The sequence below is a fragment of the Sturnus vulgaris genome, chromosome 3 (genome assembly GCF_052056855.1).
Source record: "Sturnus vulgaris isolate bStuVul1 chromosome 3, bStuVul1.hap1, whole genome shotgun sequence".
NCBI classification, from domain to species: Eukaryota; Metazoa; Chordata; class Aves; order Passeriformes; family Sturnidae; genus Sturnus; species Sturnus vulgaris.
Window position 1 is genome coordinate 43,587,454 of NC_142245.1, and position 21,225 is coordinate 43,608,678.

The 21,225-nt window shown below is 41.4% G+C and overlaps 1 protein-coding gene across 1 annotated transcript in view; it reads left to right on the forward strand.

The window, feature by feature from the left end:
• PGBD5 (piggyBac transposable element derived 5) overlaps positions 1-21,225 on the forward strand; it is a 62,595-nt gene that overhangs the window by 17,623 nt on the left and 23,747 nt on the right. Inside the window, exons 2-3 of the mRNA XM_088161485.1 lie at positions 8,618-9,045; positions 16,969-17,103. Coding sequence (XP_088017611.1) covers positions 8,618-9,045; positions 16,969-17,103 — 563 coding nt within the window. The remainder of the gene's footprint in view (positions 1-8,617; positions 9,046-16,968; positions 17,104-21,225) is intronic.

Sequence of the window (21,225 nt, forward strand, 5' to 3'; positions counted from 1 at the left end):
AGAGAACCAAAAGCACACAAAGTGATATTGTGTATGTGTAAAGGAGTCCTGACTCTAGCAAGGATTGCAAATGCATGACCTCCACTTTCCATCTTAGGTGTCCTAAGAAAATATTAAGACTTTTAGCTGTCTCTAAGCCTAATGCACCAGCAGAGAACATGTGGCTTGTCCCAAGATTTTTGAGGGTGTTGGAGAGGAAAATGGAGAATATAAAGCAAGGAAATTACAAGTTTAAAAGCATGTATCTAAGTGCAAATGCAATATGGAGTGATGAGAGCTCCTTTGCCTCTTAGTCTGGGGTGATGACACAGAGAAGACTTTTCTTACTGAGCAGTTGATAAAACTCACCTAGAAATGCAAGTGCACACTTTCTTACAGAGAGCAGTAATCCAAGGGAGGCTGGTACAACCTAAAAGAAACAGGTTTGAAAAAGCTTGGATAGTATCCCAATGCAGCTCCTGTCACCAGCCTCCTTGGCAGATTCCAGGTTTTGAGCTCTTCTAGCCGAGCTGCAGCATCATCCTGCTGATCACCCTCTCCCAAGTGGGTGCTGCAGTGGGTACTCCTATCTGTTCATGAGCAGTAGCATTGAATCCTTTGGGGACTATGTGCTTACCCTAACAACTACTCCCTGTCTTCTCCAGGAAGAGCCTGTTGCTTCTGGGAAGCAATTGCAGAGACCAGTACTGTAGATACTTTAGCTCATGTGGGATGGATATGAATCATTAAGAGGTTCTGTACTAAAATTAATGTTTGTGCATTATAAGTCTGTCTCCAATGTTTTACTAAACTGTCTGGATTTCTGGTTGCTGTATTCTTTTTTTTTTTTTGTCCTTTTTTCTTAAATAACTAATTTTTGAACAAAATAGCCATTTCTGTGTGAGACTTACTCAAAAACTGGAGGTTTATTTTTCAATGGCATATGTGTGTGTTGTATGTAAAAGGCAGGAGTTGCTGTGAAGGCTTTCAGCATCTCATTAATTGGGTCATTTTTATTGACTTTTATTTACACAAGATAACTTAAATATTCTGATGTTTTGCTTGGAAAACACACCAGGCTATTTTCTCTCCTTCAAACACAAAAGCCCTACCTTTCAAGGCAGGTCCTCACATCAAATATTGCTGATCCTTAAGGGGGATTTTTATTTTAAATTTCCGGAAAGGAGCAAGTTGCATGGGGGTAATGATATTTGTGAACAGTGTACACTAGAGCAGAGCAGGAGTCTGGGACAGAAAGATGGGATGGTAGGATTGCACCTGCCAGAGTTGCCAGTGCAGGAGAGGAGTCCCCCGTGGAACCATCCCACAGCAGTCTTCTGGGATTTAGTTACGAAAGTCACCCTGCTGGTAATGGGAGTTGTGCTGACATAAAACTATCCATTCTGCTTTGTACAGTTATTTCATAAATGTGCACAGCTGTGCCCACAGACAGATGTGTAGCTGCTATGTGATTTTCTGAAAGCTGTGTTACAGGTGGTGTATGAAGTCAGCACATCGATGGTCATCTCTAATCTGCGAGATATGCCCAGTGTCAGCTGGGCTGCCAGGAGCAGTGCAGTAAAATGTTAATAGAAAACTTACAGTGGCAAAAGTGTGCAGTGGACTATTGCCATGGAAGCTGCTGCAGCAGGAATTCCCCTGAGGAGAAGCATATGCAGTCCCACAGCCAAATAATGTGCAAGGAATTATGTAAACTGACACAATATGGTAGTACTTCAGCATTGGCTTTACTGCTTTAAGGTCTTTGGCTTCTGGAAATTATTTTAACCCTAAGACCTTGTATCAGTGTATTGGGAGGTTCTGTTGGATGTTGGGAAGATGGTGTTTGGTAGGTTGCAAGATCTCACCACGAAAATTAAGTATATATTTAAAGGTGTCGACATCAGCCACAGTGGGCTTTTTATCCTTTGTACTTGTGATAGCTTGAAAGCTTTGTAGCTTTAAAATATGATGGTAAACACAAAATACTCTCTTAATTAAACAGTTTTTTTGCCATGGCTTAAATCTACAACAAGGCACAGTTCCATGGAAGACTGCCACAACATGTCTGGCATGTTCTCATTCTCAGACCAGTGCTGTTGGTGGTACAACATAAATCTGGTCTATGGGAAAGGTGTAATACCTGCCTGCTTCATCTCTTGAAAATGCCCCCAAATTTAGTTGTTCTACAATGTCTTATCACACAAGATAATCTACTAAGAGTCAAAATTCTTTGCGCTTGGTATCCCAATCTCGATGCCCCATTGGAATTCTTCACCTTTTGCAGGCTGAACTGGCAGCACTTGGCAGTATGGAGAAGGAATGGGCAGGGTGCCTTGGTTATCACCCCAGGCATTGGGAGATCATTGTCGCATCAGGGGAGGAGACTGTCTTGTGTTTGGTGGAACTGTGCCTCACTCATCCCTGACCTGTGCCAGGTTGACCTGCTACACTTAATGCTCAAGGGCTTTGCTATAATGCTTAAAAAGCTGAATGACAGTTCGGATCCAGTACACAGCATGGAAACAAGCTGAATTGCAGGAAGTTCCTTAGTTTGCTAAATACTTCATTAATTTTACTGCTTAATTTAAATTTTACTGTGTGATTTACTAAATAAGTTCTCTATTTAATTTATCACTAATTCAGTGCTGCGTGCTGTGGAGGCCAGGGACTCTTAGGACCAGAGTCAGCACAGAGCAGCTCTGTGCTGATTTTCAGGTCACTTTCATTTGTCCTTGGATTGCTTCTAGACACAGCTCTTAATGCTCTCTATGGATAAAAGTCAGACTATAGTCTGTGGATCGCTTTATTGCTGACGCTGTGAAGAAAACAATCCTTTTTAATGCCGAGGAGGGAAGAGAATGTGGCCTTTCAGAGAAGCTGTTTGGAACAATTTTTTGACTACGGTTATTATGTGCAGACGTGGAGGCATTGTTAAAGGCTTACTTATAAGGTTGGAAGAGTGCAGTCAAATCACACTTGCTAAGTAGCTTGGAGTAGACTTACTGAAACTAAATGTAAAGCAGAAGTGCAGCTACTGAGCGCCCACACAAGGCTGCAAAGTAAGTTTCTGTAAAGGTGACCTTGCTAGAACTTACCCAGGAGCACGGGCTGCTGAAAGCGAGCCCTTAGTCTACAAAAAGAGCCTTCTTTGGAAGGACTATGCAAGCCAAGACTGTCTGCTTGGGAGTTGTTGACTTTTTTTATTGCCTCCCCCTAAGCTGGCTCTCAACTCCAAGCAATGCCACAGTATGGATCATGTTTTCATCATTTATATTGAATTCTTGTGCAAGGCAGTCCCTGAAGGAAACTAAGATTTGTTCTCTAAAATAACAGATGCAGACATCTACTTGCTCAAAATACTGATCAGAACCACAGCTGGTATAAATTAGGATGATACCTTTGACTTAGCAAAGGAGGTCTGTCACTGAAGCTTTGGTAGCTTTTTCTAATGAAGATGAACAAAAACATGCAGCATAATGTCCCAAAGACCTGGATACTTGCTGCCCAGTTCGTACAGGAGAGTGGTCTCTGAAATTAACTGGAATAAAACTCAGAAAAGAAGAGTTATGTTACTTCAAGCTGTCTTGACAGGCTTGTTGTAAGGCCATCAAACTGGCTATGGTTTGAAGATGGTCTGATGTTTATTTCCAGGCCATTAAGAATAGAGCTGATATGAAAACTGATATGCTGGCAAGCCAGATAAGCTCCAATGCTTTCAAAGGTTACATGAGGAAACAGTGTGAAGAGAAATTCTGAAAAATATTCACTAGGGAAATATTAAAGCAGCATTTTTTGTTTTCTTGCCTCTTTTTTTTTTTTTAAGCTCTTTATAATGCTCTCTATACATTGAAAAAGATGAGAAATTGTTTTAACTGTCTGTCATATTTCATTAATTGACACCTTCCATAAAGACGTCATTATTTTTTTGATGGATGACTATTTTCTGATGAAAGGCTTCTGTCAGCATTTTTTTATGTTCTCTAAATAAGACCAAAAAATCATGCTGTGCACTTTTGCAAAGGTGTCTTGTCAGAAATATAAAACAGTCTTTAATTGCTTGGACTTAGGAAAAAGGAATTAATTGGCTTTTTAAACCTTGGGTTTTGAAGGCTGTACCATATGTTGGAGGAGAAAGTACTTCCCAACAGCCAAAAAAAAAAGTTTCTAGACTGATTTTTCTTAGGTATGTATCTGTATATAATACACTTAATGAGCTATTCTCATGCATGGCCATAAATTGTTAGATTTTTCCTCAAATAAGACAATAAAATTACTTCTAAATTCTTGAACTGATACTTCTATCACTCCTGTTCCTGATTTGGCCAAGCTGTTAATGAAGTTGCATCAATTTCAAAGTCAGCTGTGATTAGGTCTGTGCAAGGTTTGTTTACAAACGATGCAATTTGGGCTATTATACATAGGGTAACACCTGGGCCTGTCAGCGTAATGGGATATTTTATTGTGGGCCTTGATTGCAGTTTGAATGAGAGCAGAGTCTTTTGCACAGCAGAGCAAAAGAACTTTCTTTCACTGTGTTTTCTCCTTACACATCTGATTTATCCTGCCCAAAATAACATGCTTTTGACCTTCTTAAGATTTTTATGCTATGTTGTAAGCATTGATAGGTTACAATACGTTTTGAAACTTTCCTTCTTTTGTCCATCCCTTATTCTGAGTCTGTGAACGCCGAGTTGCTAAATTACAGGTTGGGAATCAGAACAGAAAAAAATGGGAAAGGATGTATGAACCTGTTAAAAATGCTCTCAAATTACTTAATTCTGCAAAACAGTTAAGTAAGGAAAAAGTATTTCATTCACTTGGGGTTCTTATTTTTTTCCTCATGTGTTGCTCAGAGAGGAAGACGAGAAAGAGAATGAAGCAGGGGAAAGAATGTGACCAGTGGGGACCCATCCAAGAGAGACCAGAGATTGTAGGACTACATGCAGGGGCTGCCTGAAGTTCCACCTGAATTTTTTCTTAAATCTTTCTGGGAGTTCTGCAGTGGATATGTTTGCTGAGAAGTTGAGTGTGCAGCCTGTTCTCTTGCTAGACAGCAGAGCCAGGGAGGCAGCTGCAGTTTGCCCTGAGCTGAGTTGAGCCAAACTGGGCTCTGCAATGCACACACTCCAAGGGTCAGGTGCCAGCTTTTGCTTCACAGTCAGATCGCCAGTACGGACACATAAATGGCTTTTCATGCTTAGTTTTTTTCATTTATTTTGAGACTATTCTTATAAATGGAGATGTCTCTTTGTGGGAGACATTCCTTCTGAGTGCAAAAGAGAAAATGGAACCAACTAGTCAAAATAGCAGTAATGACTTGCAAGCTTGTTGCTGTGGATTGCACAGGAAAACTTTTGCTGGCAGATGGAGTGAGAAGGAAGAAGAGCTTGGGTGTTTAGGCTGTATCATAAAAGAAGTTGTTTGTTATATTCCATGTCCTACAAGGTCACTTAGAGCAAGCCCAAGGTACTGGTGCTGGAGTGTGTGCTGCCCAGTCAGAGGTTATTCAGTAGACCTCTGTCTCTGTCCTGACTCTGCACGGAATACTCGGTCTGGCTGCATGTTCAGACACTCCAAGAGTGCTTCTCCACTTTGTAATTTGTATTGGAAACCCTGATTGGCGTCTAAAGAAACCCTATGAAGGTAAATCTATTCTCCATACGAACACTCTATAGCAGAGGAGAGAGAAAAATCTGAATTTTACATACAGTCATAATATAATTGTATAATCATTCTGAGAATGGACAACTAGGCAAAGCCACTCTTTCATTTGACTAAGTAAAGCCTGGAAAGGTAAACAGTGCATGTATGAAAACACAGAACTCTTCATATCAATATTTTCTGGGTAAGTGCCATTTAAATCAATATAAAAATCCTTTAAAAGTACGAATTAGGTATTTAAGTTCCTTATACAGACAGTTGGCTCTCTCTATGGGATATATTTGTGTATTAAGAAAGTCATATTTAAATATTTTAGGCTGGTCATTAACTATGCAAAACTCAATTAATGTTAAAAATTCAGTTCTTTTCCTACTCAAATTCAATGTCATTCTTGTTATATTGCATATCAGTAAATTATGAATCAGTTGTGCTCACTTTGCCAGGGAGGCAAAGGCTGTTTTTTAAGAAAATGAGATTATACAGGGGCTTTCATAATTTTATTTAATCAACAATTATGTTGATGTTTGAGTCAGAAAGTGATTCAGCTTGCTTTTTTAGAGCTGTGTCGGTTCTGCATGACCAATGAGATACAAAGCTTGGATATTTATTTCAGGAAGGAGAGGAGGTAGCAGGTTCTCTGTGGCTGGAGCAGGACTGCTGGGTAAGAAAGGATTATCATATCTTGTATATCTGTCAAGTTTCCTTAAAGACTTAGCAAGGTAAACTTGTGCAGCTGCTGAAAATTTAGTTACACCAAAAGTACATTTTTTGTGCTTCTGACTGCTCTTACCTCCCTATAGATGGAGTACAGCATGTACTATTGTCTATATCCACAAGTCTCAAGACGAACATACTTTACTTTGTAAGTCTTAATGTTTTATGAATTATTGTTTGCTGTGGACAAGATTTAAAGCATTACCCCTACTCCCAGCTTCTGCTTCTGAAGTATTTCAATTCTGAAGTATTTCAAAACCATCTCTGTATGCTACCTAGAAGGTTGCCTGAGCACTGGAGTTGAGTTCTATAGTTACTCAAGATTTCCTCTATAACTAGGAATACAGTCTGTTCCATGTGTTGTTATCAGAAAGCCATACCTACTGCAGAATATAAAAACTTGATTAAGTTATGGGGAAGAATGAAGATACAGAATCATGGGCAGAGCATCTTTTGTGAGCTATAATAGTCAAGCCAGTGCTAGCAGAAAATAAACCTTCTGATCAAAAGAAGAAAACATTTGTTAAGCAGCTTTAGTATTGCACTAGCAGTTAGGGTGAAGTAAATTATCTATTCAAGCCCCATAGTTTTCACTTGATAATGAAAACCCTTTATCATTTAAACTGACATTTTCTCTTCTGTTCTTACCAAAGCATGGTTTGTGTGGGGCTCTTTCCTCTGGTCTTACAACATAGAGGAATGTCCTTTCAACTGAGTTTCTCATCTCACAAATTAAAATTGGAAAGTAACCTTTAAATAGATGTTTTTTCCCTGCTACACTTACAAAAAAAAACCCCAATTTTGTTTGCTTTTTTGGCATTCTTTGCAACCTGAAGGTTTATTGTTTCAAAGCCTTGATGCTATTTTTGCTGTCCTTCTAGTAGCTTGAGTTCACCAGAGTGCACCCAAACATTAAGGCTTAAGAGCAAGTCCAACCACAGTATTTGTGTAATTCCAGCTGAAGGCTGCTGGACTAAGGTGTGGTATTTCATGGATCCAGCTCTTGGTTTGGGATTATACCCATGACACTGTCTTTTTCACAGGAGTGTAGAGCTGCTTTTAAGTCCTCCCCTGTCTGCTGGGTTTGAAGAGGCTGCTTCTCTCAGGGTATTGGTTTTCACTGCTTCTGTAGAATAAAGAATGTTCCCTACCCTCACCTGGTAACTAAAACACTACCATGAGGTTCAAGCATGAAAACTACTACTTTTTGAATGGAGCTTGGTTAGTTTGTGGGAGGAATTAGAGGAGAGTGGGCTGTAAATGCTGGTGTGGGTTTGATGTTCCTAATTCAGCTTAGGGTAATCTGGAGTTTGGCTGGCTGACCTTGTAACACTGATACAGTGCTTACAGCCCTTAGAGCCTCCTTTTTGGTTTTTTCGCCCTCCTCTTATGGAGTAGTTGAAACTGGCAGAGAAGGTGCAAGATCAGTGAAATGCTAGAGTAATGACAGCATGCCACTGCAAGGCTTATTACATTATGGGAGGAAGAGGAGCACTGCATGCATTATAGAGCTAAAAATATTCCCTGTGACGTGGGATAATGACACTTAGCCACATGGTGGCTGGGATTTGTTCTGGTAATGTGCTTTCTTGGGGATATCAGAGTTCAGGATAAAACCCCAATGTGGTGGCAGAGACACAAAACTCAAAAACATAAGTGTGACCTGTATGTGGCTCTGTGTGGAGCAGGGGCCGATGTGAAAGTCATAGAATTAAGAAAATGAACTAGGAAGGAATTAGAGGTACAGGAGAAAAGGTGGGATCAGGTTCTAGAGCCTAGAAATTGTCATCTGGGATGAGGGCAGTGCTGTCTCTGGAGGGCTCACACTGTCCTTCTGGGCTGTTTGAAGGAAGGTATTGCTTTGGCATGCAGAATAAAAGTCTATCCAGAAAAAGTCCAAAACAGCTGCTGAGGATAAAAGTTGCAGATAATGTGTAAGTAGAGAAATAAAATGCCTGCATGTCTCACAGGCCTGCATGCTGCCAAGTAATGAGCATGCAGAGCAGAGGGAGAAACTTTTCAGAGAGTATAGTATCATACAGGAGGAAGAATGGAGGGGGAGGGGAAGTTTCCTGATGAAGTCTGTCAGACAATGGGTACACGCCATCTTTTGCATTAGTAAAACTAATCGGTAAATTATTAATTAATTATTAATCAGTAAATTTTGCATTAGTAAAATTAATGCTTTAAATTTCTGGTGTTGGACATGCCTTGTGGTGATCAGGAGTGTGCCTATCTTTCCTTCTTGCTTTTATCCTAGGTCCAACACGAAAAATGCCCTTGACTGCCAGTGCCATGGACTTTTTTCAGCTCTTTGTCCCTGACAATGTACTAAAGAATATGGTGGTCCAGACCAACATGTATGCCAAGAAATACCAGGAGAGGTTTGGTAGTGACGATGCCTGGATTGATGTCACCTTGACAGAAATGAAGGCTTTCCTAGGCTACATGATATCAACCAGCATCCACCACTGTGAGTCTGTTCTCAGCATCTGGAGCAGCGGCTTCTACAGCAACAAGAGCATTGCACTTATCATGACACAATCAAGGTTTGAGAAGATTCTGAAGTACTTCCACATTGTGGCCTTCCGCTCGAGCCAGACAACGCATAGCCTCTACAAAATCCAGCCTTTTCTGGACTCTCTGCAGAATGGCTTTGACTCTGCTTTCAGACCTTCACAAGCCCAGGTAAGAGTTAAGCTGCTGGCAGGGAACATCTGACCTGTGCACTCTGGTTGTCTCACTGTGACAGAAAGTGCCCAGCACAGCTGCCTGGGGAAAGAGCTGGGGCTTCCCAGTGTGAAGCTGTGTTGCAATGCCTCTGTGAAACGAGAGAGAAAGCAGCAGTGCCCTGTGTGAGTGCTCATCAGTGTCTGTCAGTGCAGGCACCAAGCAGCTTTCGGTGGAAATGGTGCTCTCTGAGCTGGAGCTGTTTGCTTTAGTGACCTACACAAGCCTGGGCACTTCTCACTGAGGCTGGCACCAGTAGGTTTTGCTAACCTAAGGATGGGAACCTGCAGACTGTGCAAGGATAGAAAGGGCAGAGGGGGTGCAGCTGGACTGGAGGGAAGCTGCTCCTGCTGCAGGCTGAGTTGGATGGAGGAGTTGAGTTTGCTAAAGTGACTGTCTGACCTTAGCAGTAGGTGCTTGCTGTATGGTTCAGTAACACAGCTGTTTCCTCATGGCTGAAAAGGGAGACAGATGAAAATCTTTTCATATTCATCATATTCTACTTAAACTTTGTTCAGTACAAATGATCTGCTTTTGAAGCTGTTGCTACTGGTCGTCTTCAGAAATCTGGAAAGAAAAAGGAATAAGCATGAAATATGTTACTGCTTGATATAATTTTCAATCCATTCTCTATTTCCAGAATATAAATATTTCACTTAGGCGTTTGGAAAGGGTATTGTGTTCATTGTCCTCTTTTTCTTCCTGTTTCCCTTCTGAAGCATCCCATTTTTGCCCATCACACAAAATTAATGAAGGCATAGATGCATCACATCCATTGAAGTGTGCCTAAAATAAATAGCGAGTGATTACAGTTTTTTCTCTTTTATAGACAATAAAAATCAGATCTATATAACTCATGAGAGCACAGCTGCCTAAAATACTGTTAAGGTAGAGAAGGGGGATGGAGGACTGTGCTCACTAAGCTATGCAAGGTGTGTTTCCATTAAGACTAAATAGGCAGTGAGAAACATGGAATTGTTGGGACTGAGCTCCCATAAAGATGAAATCTAATCCTTATGGCTGCTGACTTCAATGGGCAGAAGATAAAGGCTTCAGAAATGTGATCACTTTGTCTAATGCAAATGCTTATAATGGTGTGCTGTGGCATACACTGTGAGAGCAAATCCATTAAAGGGTAAGATTTGATTTGCATGTATATCCCTTCTCCCATTCCTCATCCTAAGCAAGGCTTGAGAACGGAATTGACAAAATCACAGCACCCTGTTTGCAGTGGCAAAACATTTAAATCTTCAAGTGAAATGTATTTTTATCCTGAGCTTGGTAAGGAGATGCTACTTAAAGAAAATAAGGGGGAAGAAGTAGAGAGAGCCCAATTTTCTTCCTTCCCCCTCCACTTCTCTGCTCCTTTGTCAGTGTTTACGTCAGCAATTTCTACGCAGCAGGTTTCGGTGATATTGAGTGGAACAAAAAGCACTAAAATGCAGCTTCAAAAATAACCCTGTGAGAAAGAATAAGGTTTTGAATCTGTTGTTAAAAATACCCTAGTGTACCTCTAGTAGCCTACTGGGGGATGTTCCAGGCCTCCTCCTGAAAGGAGCCTTGTGTGTGACATCCTCCTGGGTGCCATCAGTCAGGGCTGCACACTACCTGTCTCAAGAGATGAGGACCCCATCTGCTCAAAACAGCAGGAAAGAGTCTCTCCCTGCAAATTGTCTTGAGTGCAGACTGCAGTAAACATCAAACCCAGAATGCCCAGTGAGAAATACCAGAAATAATTTAAAATAATTAGGCAGTTGCACAGAAATAAATGGAAAGATGTGGTAAAAGACCCACTTAGATGGGCTTTTGGAAGTTCTGCCTCTGAAAGCCAGTTGGAAAGGGGGGGTGGGTCCAGGTTTCTGTGATCAGTGATACCTGAAATCCCAAGTTCAGAATGGATTTGTTGCTTAAGGTACATCTGTATCTTAAGCATGAGATTTGTGGTACCTGGGTGGCTTGTTGCTGACCCACAAGGTTTATGCTACCTTCTTGTAAGTGACATCAAACAGCTAAATCACAGCTCCTGTTGAATGCAGAAGGGCTGTTTGGGCTTATGTGTAAGCTTGTTAAGTGACTTTCTTCGTCTGGCAGTGTGGATTCACAGAATAAAGATTAGGAAGATGCCATGTTTAAATCACCCCTATGGACAGAGCACAGACAACCTGCATCCAGCAGGCAGTAAAACATCTGCCTTCACAGTTATTTCTTCTATAGATTTGATCTTTTATTTTTGGAAAGCTAGAAAAGATTCTTCAAGTGGAACTTCTGTCAGAAATTACTTTGGGTTTTTTTTCTCATCTGTGACCCCTCCCCCCACCCAAATGTGCCTGTAAAAATAACACCACAGTTGCTATGAAAGGAAACAGGGAGAAAGAACTATGCCAGTATATGAAAGCAAAGAAAACCATCTAGTGAATTATAATTATTTTGCTAAATATACTGAGCAAACAAAAGGAAATAATTACTCTCTAGCTTATGAAGGAATTGAAAGTCCAGAACATTTTAATTGTGTATCAGCAGTGCTAGCTGAAGTTTCTGAAGTTTCAAAAATGATGTTTTGACCTAGATTAGTAAAGAACAAAATGACAGGAATATTCTCTGCATCCTATCCCTCTTCAGCATCATCTGTATAAATAAACACTGCCTCTACTTGAGCAGCAAGAGGAGGAAATTTGGTTCTGTTCTTGTAAGCAGTGTTGTTTCTTTGCTACTTAGTTTTGTAGCTGTGCTACTGTCTGCAAGCCTGAAGGCAGGGAGGATGCCCTGCCTGCACTCGGGAGGTATAGAGCAGCAAATTCAAGGGTACTCACCTGCCAAGGATACACACTGAATTCCAGAAACCAGAGGAGTTCAGGGGAAATAACATCACTGCTCAAATATCCCTCTGTGCCTGCTGAGTATTTATATGTTTGTCAGCAGGATGTGGCTAGACAGGATTGCTGTCTCTGGCTGCCCCTGACTGCTGTGGGAGAGGTCAGGAGCATAAACCCAGGTACTGTCTGCTTCTCTCTCTCTCTCTAAAGTACCTTCTCTTTGGTGTTTTGGAACCAAACAGTTTTGCATCTGCCCAGTGAAATACCAGCTGGAAACAGTCACCTTCTTATCTTCAGCAGGAGTGAACCCCCTGGCAAAAAGAGAGATGTAAGTCCAACCTCTGGCTCCAAGGGCACAGTGCATAAACTTTAGCCAATTACTGGGCAGCTTCTTTGTGTTTCATTCTCGGTGGTATCATAGGGTACAGCTATGCAGTTTCAACATAGCTCTTCAAACCAGCTCACATCTTTGGATGACAGCCTCTTTGAAAACACAGAAGGGCAAAAACGGGCTGGTGAACTTGCTTTTGTGTCCCCATGATTAAATGTTCATTTGATACTGGGTATTTCCAAATTATAAGATCTTGCTTGTGCTGTACCTCTAGATTTCAGATTTCCTGTTCTCAAAATGATTCTTTAGGAGTTAAGGATGCTGGTCCCAAATGAGAATCATTCTGTCTTAGGGCTTCTGTGACTATGACACAAATACATAAATATTCAGAGAACACTGGCCAAGTAGGAGACATCAAGCAAGAGATAGACAGACAAAGGAGTAATAAGAATATTGAATAGCAAGGTGAATTTCTGATGTGCTGTAGCTCTTGGCCAGTTGATCCTTTCATGAAGCCAGATTTTAGGGAGAGTTTGGCAACAGAAAATGATGAAACTTCATTGCTATTTTTAAATTACCTAATGGTAATGGAGTGCTGTAAGAACTGACTTTTTTTTTTTTAAGAGGATTGATTGAAGACTGAACAAATGGGCAGAGGAGTAGGGAATCATGGCTCCATTGGAGGTCAGAGTTAACCTTTGAATGATGGCAAAGAAGATCTGTAAAATGCGGATAGGCCAAGCAGGACTTTGAAAATTAAAAGAGAAAGAATCTGTCTGATATACTGGAGAAGAACTATGAGAGAGAAATAAAGAAAAATGATGTGGTCAGTGTGATGGACTAGGAAAATGGCTTTCCAGCAGCAGTCTGTGGGAGAATGTTGCCTTATGTTGAGTAAAAGTAAAACTGTTGCAGGATGGTTGTGGGTTTTGGATGTAAACTTGTCTGGGTGGGTGGGTTGTTACTCTAAAATGAGTGCCATTTTAGAGCTCTTACTCAGAAAGCCTGGAAAATGCAGGCATTGCCTGGCTGAGGAGATTTTGCAAGTAGGAGGTAAAGACTGACATTCAGATTCACTAGCCAGTGATACCTGCAGCAGTAGGAGAGGGACGTCTGCAATGACCAAAAAAGGAGATACTGAGGGGTTCTTAAGGGAAGGGAGATGCTCTCAAATGCAGCATAATGAAATCAGAACTGGCAGCTAGATATGCAAGCAGAGATGTCAGACACCAGCAAGAGAATTTAGATTAGACAGGAGGAACTTTGGAGCAGAGAGGTAGAAGCATGAGTTACTCTTGCACAAGAAATAACTGACTGTGCATCCAGATGCAGTTACCCAGGGGCCTCTGCAACTGGATGGTACCCACCAAAATCCAGAGACAAAGCAAGCTGGGGCAGCTTCTCCAGGAGACAGGCTGAAGAGACTGCCTGTATTGTGGATGGCCATGGAGCTCAGGGGGAGATGTTTCCCGGATATGTTGGTTCATTATCTAAGTATATGAAGTCCAGGAGTTCCAAGTACAAAGACTAAATGATTCAGGGCTTTGTATACAAGCCTGGTTGGGCTCTGGTGAGAGAGGATGGGTGGGATTTTGGTGTGGAAAGAGCATTGAAAATGATCTAAAATGGACAAGAAAGGCACTCCTGACAGTAGCTGTTTTGTTCTGTTAGTGAAAAATACTGTGAGATGGAGCAATTGATGGAGTCCCATCTTGGAGTCTTGCCTTTGCAACACTTGGAGTGCAAACACATATTGAGGGGAAAATAAAGAGTGAAAGTTTGGCAGGTAGATCTATTAGGGATAAGGATTACTATAAAGAAAGGGAAGAAAAGTAAAGAAAGCAGTGGGGGAGCAGTGGGGGAGCAAAGCAACTAGATGAGGAGCTTCTAAGATCTGAACAGAACTGGGAATTTGAGAGAAAAAAATAGGGATGATTTCTATGAAGAAATCCACAATCTATCTTTCATCATAGGAAGTCAGAATAGGAAGAGGGGAACACTTGGGGAGTGAGGAAAAGATGGTGAAGAGGCAGCCAGGAATATGTGTAGAGTCAATTAAGCCTGAAAGTTTATTTTTATCAAGGAAGATGAGAAGCAGGAAAGAATATGCCCTGGGGGCAGTAAGCTCACTCCTGTAAAAGTGTGTATTGCAGCAACAGCAAGAATGGGGAATAGAAAGGGAGCAAATATAACTTTGCATAGGGATTTGGCAAATAGGTGGATTTGAGATTACAGGAAAAGCAAGGAGACTGAGAATACAGGAGGGTGAACAAACTAATAGGATGGGCCAGTAGCAGCAGGGCTAACTTTTGTTCTAAAAACACCATGTCAGTGCCAGGGGCAGGCACAGCCCATACAGTGCCTTGCTTGCCAAGTTCTTCACAGCTGTTGAAGCAGTGGTTACATGTGGAAGAGTGACACTTGTCCCCCACTCTCTGAAGGAAGACCAAGCTCCAGGGTTTTCAGGTAATTTTCCTTGCCTGTCTTTGCAGGAAAAGCAGATCTTGCCTTAGTCTATTCACATATTTATTCCCTTTTCACAAAAGTTGAGTAGGAACTTAGAGAGAAATTACTTAAATTCAATATGGGGGAACAAAGGAGGGAAGGCAGGGCTGAGCATGGGCAGGAAGAAAAGGAAGATGGAGAGAGGTCTTAAATATTTATATTTGCTTTCTAGATGTAAGGCTTGATGTAAGATGACAAGCCTTATTGGGTCATAGAAAGCAGAAAGAGTGTGAAGGGTAAACAGGATGCAGTAGAGCTGCTGCAAAGAGAGTTGATGCTGTGGTGCAGAGGGAAAGAAGCTAATGACAGAGGGTAGAAGATGTCCTAAGGTGAACCTTAACCAGTCTTTTCTTTCTGCTGCTCTCCATCTGACAGCAGGGGAGATTACAGCAGTGGAACCACACCACTCAATGGGATCTGGCAGGCAAGAGAGCCTTTCCAGAAGCTGAGAAATTCTTAACCATGCATCCAACCCTATCCCAAAGGATGTGCTCCTTCCCTCTGCACATGCGATGCAGAAAGGCAAAAGCAAATGAGGGCAAGTTTAATATTTGCAAAATGCTGTTCAGAATCCTCTGAGGCAGAAGCAGGAAATGCCCTAGGTAGCCTTTAGATAAGGAAAGGTTGTGTTCTGTGTGGACCTTGAGAGAGGAAGATTTGGCTTCAGTGGGGAAACAGGGCAGCTGCAGCTGGAAGAACAAATAGCTTTGTGTGCAGCTCTCCTTGCTCACATCTGCATTTTGGTGTATAATTTGAACATTTCACAAGAGTGCTTTCAGATGGTCCTGTGAATGTTTCATGAGTCGTTAAGAAGTGGAGTGTGTATAAATGACAGTGTGCAGCCATCACTGTGTGGGGAGGGCACAGGTGCCTATTTTGGGCTGACAGAATGATGTTCAGCAAACATCTTGTATTCAGGAGGCCAGCAGCTGCTCATCTCTGATGCTTAGCTGCTCACCCACCACATCTCTCCTACAAGCATCACTCCCAGGCTTAGCGCAGCTTTGTTCTCATTTCTGCCACTCACTGCATGGACATGCACAAAAGTAGCACACATGCAGGCATGGAAAGGCTTTGTCTGAGGGTGGGAGCCTCTGCATACCTATATCTGAGCCTGTCTCCTGGATGGATGGTCGCTGGAAAAGAACAGACTCCTTTAAATTATAACCCATCTGACTATTTTGCACGTCTTTACAAGGGTATGAATTATGGCCTGCTGGGACTGCTTTCCCCTCATGTACAAGGAGGGGAGCCTGCAGTGACTTGCTCTGATTTAGCTGTATGTGTCTGAATTTGGTCAGCATTCATCAGCTGAGACCTTTCAACAGTTTACAAGTCTTTGTACTTTCAGAAGTGGCTTGTTAGACAACTTGCACATCTCACAGTCAGGTATGTGAATGTTATGTACAGCTGCCTGTGAGCTGTGGGGAGCTACTAGAACTTTTCTATAGGTGAATTCCACAGTGTGATACCTAACAGTATCAGCTTCAGCTTTCCTACTAAATTAATGGAGAGAACTGTAACAAAAAAGTTGTATGAAACAGGGAACCACTTACATCATGTGGATGGAGAATGCTGCTTCACTTTCACAGGTCTTTGTTACTTGCTCCAGCCTGCCTTATCTTTTTCTATTCCTGCCTCTGGTGGTTTATCGTTGTCTCCTTTTGTCAATTTTTTCAGCTCCTAAGGCAAGGCAGACTTCCCTAAAGCTGCTGCTGCCAGGAAAAATATTTTCTCTCTCTTCACCTCCTCCTTAAGTGGCAGCAGAAAGCATCTTTTTCTCCCTTCTCTCTCTCTTTATTATGTGTTTTCCTTTGCTATAACCAAGGAATGTACTTTACAACAAGTTGTAGGGGATATTTGGGTGGAAGACATTCTGCCAAACAATATGAAGCTTATGAAGAAGCATGGAGAAGGATGCTGGTAACAATTCACTCTCCCTGTCCCATCCCCTGCATCATTTTGGAAGGATGTTGAACTGTAGCAGATAGTAAGAAGTGAGAGCTGTGCCTTGCAATGTTTGCAAATTACGTGTAGAGCAGCTATCCGTAATGGGTTGTGCTTGGCCAGGCTTTTGGTTTTTGTTGGATGGTAGCATCAAAAAAGTGGGTTTGCTTCTTTGGGGTGATGCACACAAGTACAGTGCAAGGATTGTATTTCCTTGAAAGCATTTAAAGCACCTTTTTTAAGCACTCATGTTTCTTTCCCTGCCTCTTTTCTTGCCACTTGCAGGTACTACATGAGCCCCTGATAGATGAGGATCCTGTTTTCATTGCTACCTGTACAGAGAGGGAGCTGCGCAAGAGGAAAAAGAGGAAATTCAGTCTTTGGGTTCGGCAGTGCTCATCCACTGGTTTCATCTGCCAGGTGGGTTTTACCTCTTCAAATGTCTTCATTCAGTTCCAGCAGGCCCTTAAATGTATTGCAGGAGCAAAGGAAGCAGTGACTTCTCTTGATTACCTGGCTGGGGGCTACAGTCTGAATGCAGGAGGCCTCTGACTCCTGCGGATATGAAATGCGATGGACAGTGATGACAAGTTCCTGATGCTTTGTTTGCTGTATGATTTAGCTGAGAGTTTCTGTCTCTAATATTGTTCATCTGGCTGCCATCCCTCAGCTAATTACATTGAAATGCAGTTAAAAGGTCTGGCTGTTTGTATATCCTAAGTTTATCTAAATGTCATGGTACTGTGACTTATGTCATTTTTAATGAGTCTGATTTTCTCTCTATAAAGCTGCACCTGTGATAGCCAGTGGTGTCCAATAGACTAAATCAATATGGTATCAAGATGTCATTTTTCTGTGAGAAACATATTAGTGGGGGCTCCTATTACATATCTTTTCACACATCTACGTCTCTATCAAGGAAATAAAATCTGATGTGACTTCAAGGTGAGATGCCAGCTGGAGTGAGAGACATGTTAAAGGGTTTGTTTTTATTGTTGTAAGGGGTTGGGAACATCTCAAACTCTCAGATTCCCCAGTTACTGATGTATTTTGAGAGCCCTTGAAAAATCTGGTCATTTATTTTGATACTTAGAGGTGACTGGGCAGATGTTTTTTGATATTTCTTTTTCCCAAGAGCTCCTGTCAAAACGTTGTGTCCCACAAGTTCCAGAGTGGTGGTTCAGAGGTAGGATGCTTGCTAAGGTTGAATACGTGTCAGAACAGGACCTGTGGATTTGCTGCTGCTGAACATTCATTCAGAGCAGAATTTGGTTGGTGAATCATTATGACTGTTTGAGTAGCTGTGCAGGAAAAGAGGCTCACTAGGAACAGAGGTTTGTGTTTTCAGCAATGCTGTTCACTTTGAGAAGAAATTTAGGATCCTACCTCTTCCATCTACGTTTTACAGCAGCTGTTTTGTCCGATACAAAATAGGCTCACCTTGTGAAGCATCCTTGGAAGTTTCTGCTCTCAAAGCTCTTGGAAAGTCATTTGCTATATAGAGGCAGTGTCTTTGATCTCCAAGGAGAACTTCATGCAGTTTATTACTGAAGCATATTGGGTACAGCGAGCACAAAGTCTGCTCATCTCTCTTGCCACACTGCCCCCAGCCAACTGCCACAGAACTAATAAGTCTTCAGACATGCCAGAGGTTTCAGATTCTGAGCTATAATTATGTTGCACCTCCGTCCTGTCCACTGAGAGACTAAATTAATGGAATGTCAAATTAAACAGAATAGATGCTCAGCACCACCCTAATCCTCCCACTCCCTTAATGAATTAGATGCTCATGCTTCACTTGCATCCGGATGACGTCCAGGATTATCTTACCAGCTGCCTTCTATTTTCATTCCTCGATTTGGCTGTTGTTATCAACATGCTGAAATGATGGGGTGAAAGGGACCTTAGGGAACAGTGAAAAACAATATACCTTCATGCTAAAATGGAAAATCCTGATTTGGGGAGGATGGGCAACTTCAATTATGATATGATTGAAATGTTATGTTCATTTATGTGTTACACAAGCGGTCTTGCAGAATCCAAAGCACTTTTTTGGTGGTTATTTTGTGTATTTACAGTATTAAAACAGAGGTTTTGATTTTTTTCCTGTGTTTGACAAATGTAGAGAATTGATCTAAACCAGAAATAAACCCAGTATTTTCCCCTTCATGTACACACTTTCCCTTTCATCTCTTGTGAAGCTGCCATAATGGAGCAAAGACTTGTTGTCTGATAGTTAAGGACTGACTTGTCTATCATCTTCCAACTGTTGGAAAAACCTTACAGCTCCTACTTCTAAACATGCATATTCTGTAATACTGTCTGGGTGAATTCCCTCCCTCACTGCTTCCACATGATGACATTGAGGTCCTTTTATTCAAGACAAAATAGGACTAACAATGCTTCATAAATCAGGATAATTCAGTTTCAAAAATCTGAATAATATGTATCTGTAAAAAGGTAGGCCCAGACAGAAGGCAGGAGGGACCTATGTATGACTGGTTTTCAGGAATGGAAGGAACCTCAAGAGGTTTATGATGCTCCTGGCCAAAACCAATGTCCTCCAATCCTGAATTATAAGCCTGGTGTTAAAAACAACAAAAAAATCCATCTCAGGAGACATCTTGGGTTTCCCAGTGCTCTGCTTTTCCTACGATGAAAAGGATTGATTGTTTTTTTCCTAATGAAAAATGGATATGCCACATGCTGAGTTACTCTGTGAACTCTGGCTGGCAGCTCACAGGTCAGTTGATAATGTTAAGGGTTTCAGCTCTTTGTCTCCTCAAATTCCTGTTCCTGCTTGTTCTTGTGAACAAAACTTTGAATCACATTGTTGAGTATGAGCAAACACTTCTTTTTGAAGGCCCATAATTTACTTTTTTAAGGAAATGGTGTTTGGTTAAAAATCTAGCCCAATAAGCCATTTGTGGAACAGAAGTGGCATGAAGGCCATGTGCTGCTTGTAGACATAAGAAGGTGCATAGGCTTATATATTCATAATATAAATAATGTATGAATATTAGACTACTTTTCTGTGTTCTGCACTCCAGATAACTTGACTGCACCCTGACAGTTAATTGTTTTAAGATGGATGCACAATTTCAGATTCTATCTCTGCTTCAGGAAATCTCAAGCAGTTGCAGTGAATAGCTTTGCTGCTGAGCATCTCTTCACGGTCAGCTGGCCAAGTGGGAACATGCAGGAAGGACACATCATTCAAACAATGTAAATTTATGTCTGCCGCAGTTGGGAACACGAACAAAACCTCTCAAAGGGTTCAGAAGGGCTCCAGGAGAGCTGACTTTGGCAAAGTAGATGGCAAAACTGCCCTGATACTGTTGCCTTTTCATCTGCCCTTAACACCCGACATTAAGGTGGCAGCAGCTGCCGTGGTGGAGGGCTTGGGCCGTCTCATTTCTTTCTCTAATTCAGGGGGGACAACAAACACAGCTTGCAAGACTTCAGGTGTCCCTCTCTGCTCCATCTTCTCTTTGCTTTTCTTGTTTCTTTCCAATCTATTTCCCCTACATACTACTTAGCACTTCTGTTTCCCTGCTTACCATGGAGACACTTTTAAAAACAATATTTTAATGTCTTGATTGCAGTTTAAATTGTTGAAGTAGCTTAGAAGTCTTTCTTTTACAGTATTTGCTTAGAGTATATTTAAATAGTAAATCATACTATTTAAATCAAAATTCCAACTGTGTCAAGTTTTTTTGTGAGTTCTTATTTCTTTCTTTTTCTCTGAAAATCTGGAACACTTGATTATAAAAATTGTTCATAAATATGATTAGTAGGACTATATCTCATTTTAGATACAGCAATATCACTCATCATAAAATGATGAAGAGAATTCCCAAATACCTTACCATGGTAGGGCTAGTTATTTTGTCCTGGTGGACATACTATGCTCTCTCTTTGCACCTCTTGTGTGGCTCAAAAGGAGTGAGGATGATTATGACTAACTGTTACTAAGTAATGCAATGCCTAGTCCTTGCATAGCTCCTCCTGCACAAGAAGGTTTTCTGATTATTTTGCAGGAGAAGGAAGCAGAGGATGCTGGCAAACCTCAGCACATGGAGAGCTGACAGAACAAGGTATTCCCATAGTGCCTCATCCTGAAGCACAGAGCCATAGCCCAAATGTAACCCTCAGACAGTCCCTGACCCAAAGAGCCATCAATTAACAAGATGGAAGACAGTATGTAGATGGTAGAGAGCATTACAAAGGGACAGTCAGGCAATATTAATCACTCTGATAGGCAATAATGGAATTAGCTCATCAACGTAATTATTTGCTTAAAAAACTGGTATCATGGTGAGGAAGAAATTACTTTATGGATGTGTATATCCTTTCCTATTCATTGAGATGAATTTTATTTTCTGAGACTATACTGGAGACTTTTCCCTTCCCACACTTCCTCTCTGCCCCTGAATATATGAGCTCTGCACTTGCTTTTATTCCCTGGCAGAAAATTCTTGCAATAATGCATTTCATTTTCACTAATATCCCTGTGAAATATATTGCTCAGATTTATGAAGT